The 3783-nt window shown below is 36.7% G+C and overlaps 1 protein-coding gene across 1 annotated transcript; it reads right to left on the bottom strand.

The window, feature by feature from the left end:
* Positions 1-245: 245 nt before the first annotated feature.
* srek1ip1 (SREK1-interacting protein 1) lies at positions 246-3553 on the bottom strand. Its single transcript, XM_053322134.1, has 5 exons — positions 3448-3553; positions 3013-3060; positions 2532-2690; positions 1614-1701; positions 246-1404 (listed from the first exon to the last, which is right to left on the bottom strand). Exons 1-5 carry the CDS (start codon positions 3458-3460, stop codon positions 1170-1172), a joined length of 543 nt encoding a protein of 180 aa, XP_053178109.1. The 5' UTR covers positions 3461-3553; the 3' UTR covers positions 246-1169.
* Positions 3554-3783: the final 230 nt, after the last annotated feature.

Raw genomic sequence — 3783 nt, forward strand, 5'->3', positions numbered from 1 at the left:
CAAAATGTATTTTGTTAGATAGGAGGTGATGTATATTTGTTTGTTCATTGTATATCTTCAATAGCAATTTCAGTCAGGTGTAGATGCATTTCATGTATGTTGCTGCCCTCTATAGGACATAAGACTATCTGCTACATTACAATGTAAATCCTATCCAGCATCAAATAGTTAACATTTCATACTTTCTTCCACCTACTTTCTTGTATTGGTGTAATTATAAATCATTTTTTAAAAACTGAGCAGGGTGACAGTTTGATACAAATATATATTTAATTATACTAAAAAACACTGAGGTGGAACAAAAAGCAACGGTACAGGGCAGGCAGGAATTTAATAGAATGGTATATGAATGAAGGGAGAATGTGACAGCAAGGCTCAGTTAATGACAAACAAATATTTTGGAATGAAATCCTCAAAAATGTCATATTATTTTCAAACATGTACGAGTGATTCAAGGAGAAAATTAATTGTTTGACACTCATCCCACTGCTCATAACCAGTGTTTCAGCAGGAAAGACCAGGAGCTGCTTTTATTATGCTGTGAAGCCTTTCCACTAACAGTATATACAGTATTTATACAGTTCTGTGTTGAAAAAAGACCCCTGACACTGAAAGAAAAATGAAATTGGATGATTGTTGTTACACTGGCCAACACATCAGATAAATGAAGGGACATTTAATGACCTGCTTTTTGAGAAACATGTGGTGAGAAAGCACCGACACAAATATACATCACTGTGATCCTCATCTATGTATTATGCACAGTCAACCAAAAAAAACCATGTTGTAAAATGTAAGTATTTGTGTATGATGCCCCACAGCAGGACAAACACAAATCAAAAGTCAGCATTATGACTGCACTATGCATCACTGAAGATTCCATTGCAACAAAAAATACTATCAAATGTATGAATGGGTGTGGAAAGTGTGACAAATACACACTGTATCAGAACATCTTCGATAGCTTCACATCTTTTCCGAATGCCTCAAACATTCTGCGAGCACTTATTCATTTACATGATGGTTTCTTTTAAATATCTGTGTCAGAAAGTGGCTCTTTTTAAAATGTTCAAGATGGTACAAGATGGTGCTGCTTTTTTGAGTCTTCAAAACTAATTTTCATAGACAGTAAATATTAAAAAGTGTTGGACCTGCAGACACTTTACTGTTTAGTCACTGTCTGAGGATTCACTGGAGCTGGACGAGGAAGACGAAGATTTCTGTTTCCTCTTCTTCTGCTTCTTATGATGCTTCCCATGCTCCCGTTTGCCCTTCTTGCTTTTCTTCTTGTGGCTTTTCAGTTTCTTTTTCTTCCTCCTCTCCTCTTCATCAGATGAGGGAGAGGACCTGCTGTGCTTCTTTTTCTTCTTTGCGGTCCCTCCATCACTTGATGACGAAGCAGATCTTAAGAGAAGAAACAAAAGCAAACTGACCCATTCTGACTCTACATTTACATGTCTGCATGTATTTTTTGACCAATAGCTTTTCTGTTCTAATATAGCCACTCAAACAACAGTGATTGTTTACATATTGTAACGTTTCTAATGTCAGATGACTACTGTTGGGAGTGGACAAAAGGGGAAAAAAAGTTTGCAAGACAGGCTAAATGTTACCTCTTTCTTGACTTCCGGTCTCTGCTCTTCTTCTGTTTGTGTCTCCCTTTTCTATCACCATCATCATCTTCATCATCATCATGGGAACCTAATGCGCATTAAAAAATGTGGACAAAACAGTCAAGACTTAAAAAAGTAGCTACTCATGTGGTCATTAATATTGAACCCTGCACCTGTAAAAGCAAATTATGACATAATAGCAACAATACCAGCAGTACCGATAAGTATTTTAGAATTTATTCATTGCACATAGATATGCAACATCAGCAAACCTAGTATTATAACTGCAATTGTTGTCTTTTCCGAAATTTAAAGGCTGCAGTAATGTAAGTGATAATTTTGTAAACTCTTCATTTCTATCATTTGCCTTTACCAATTTAGTCATTATATCCACATTACCGATAATTATTTACCAAAAATGTCATTGAGTATATATTGTGTAAAAGCGCCAATAGTCATCCCTACAATATTTTTGCAGTATCATAGAAGTATTTGGTCAGAAATGTTGTGATATTTGATTTTGTCCCTGTCCCTGTGTCAACCCTAGTTCACTGATACGGAGGGAATTCCAAGGGTGGCAGAACTGACCATGTGATTTTAAGCTATACTCTGCGTCACCCTACTTAGCCAAAATCACAAATGGTAGGCTGCACTAAAGAAAAATGTCCTTCCTGCTAAAACTTTCGAGCCATTGATTTATCAAATTTTCTCTGTCTAAAAGATAGAAACTAAAGAGCAGAACGGAAACTGAGTCATCAACATTTCTTCAACCTTTCATGCTCCTTTGATAAAAAGCATTATAAATTCTATAGTTTTCCCCTGAATTTTCATTGTTAATGATTATCTTATTGCCTTTAATTTAACATATTATCAGCTGTTGAGTGGTTCAAAAAAGCTCAAGGGGGTGATATATCCTACCTCTGCGATGCTGGCTACTTCTCCCCAGCTTCTCATTGCGCTGTGCTGCAGGTATTTCATCTTCACTCTCCTCAGAGCTGGTGCTGCTTACATCCAGAACAATGTCTTTCTGGGGGTCAACTCTGACAAAGTTTCGGCACTCAAAGGTCAAGTGGCCCGCTGAAAAGTTAAAGTCAAAGAGAGAATGGATGAATAACTGAAAAAGCAGGACATCTGTATGGTTTGCATTTCACAAGTATAACCTTAACCTCTACAAATGACTAAGGAAATGTGAATCAACATCCAGAGAATATTACATAACTGCAAGCATTTGATTATTATTTCACAATCACTGTTTCAAGATTAAATCTGATTGTAAGAGCTTCATAAGTTCCTCAAAAGAGCTTCAAGACAGACTCTTGAATTTAACAAGTCCACATTTACCCAGAAATATCAGAAATGTTAAGTTGCAATTAAACGTTTGGATTGGATGTATACTTACGATATCCACATTTCTTGCACCCAGCTCTAATGTTGTCCTTATTAGGGCCTGTAAGATAATGAGATGTTAGTGTTTGTAATTAAGTATTTGTACACATGCACACATGGATGGCCAATAACAAGAAGACGGACCTACGTTAAATATAATTGCATTAAAAGTGACCTATTTCATGATATGTAAGGCTGTTGTTTAAGTCCTATTCAAGAGCATACCGTATATGGCTGTACGTTTTACTTTAATACTTCGATTAACATAATCAGCTACAAACAATGACTCACGACGAGTATCTCACTGATGTTCGGTGTGTTTGCTCTTTAAGCTAGGCTAACTTTGAGGTTAGCGACACTTTCCTGACCATTAAATCGAAAAGTTGTTAGCTTTCCAGTGTAAATTACAGCAGCAATGACTATGAAAATATTAAAATCTAATACATACCTGGCACAGCCATTGTACTTTTCACGAGAAAAGCCAAAACAGAACAAAATTGGTTGAGCGCGAATTAACGAAAACTCCACGACGTGTCCTCACTCAAAACAGAGCCGGTGGGAAACATTGGTGATACACAAAAATAATGGTTCCTCCTTTCAGGCTTCTTCATTTGGCAAATTTGATAACTGGTTCATTGCCGCCCCCAGCTGGACAGGAGTATGATGAAGTTGACTCACTGGGTTTTTGGTCAGAAAGGATTTGCCCTTCAACAACATACATACTCAAATACATTTCAAGCCAGACGTGCTGAAATACATGTTATATCATCATCATCTTCATCGT

This window comes from Scomber japonicus, chromosome 7 (assembly GCF_027409825.1).
Source record: "Scomber japonicus isolate fScoJap1 chromosome 7, fScoJap1.pri, whole genome shotgun sequence".
Taxonomy (NCBI): domain Eukaryota; kingdom Metazoa; phylum Chordata; class Actinopteri; order Scombriformes; family Scombridae; genus Scomber; species Scomber japonicus.

What these genes read in the sequence shown, in the direction of transcription:
- srek1ip1 (XM_053322134.1), bottom strand. An exon ending in GTGCAAGAAATGTGGATATC is followed by an intron (nt 2,691 to 3,012) that starts GTAAGTATACAT and finishes TTAACTTTTCAG; the next exon opens with CGGGCCACTTGACCTTTGAG. An exon ending in AAGTAGCCAGCATCGCAGAG is followed by an intron (nt 1,702 to 2,531) that starts GTAGGATATATC and finishes AATGCGCATTAG; the next exon opens with GTTCCCATGATGATGATGAA.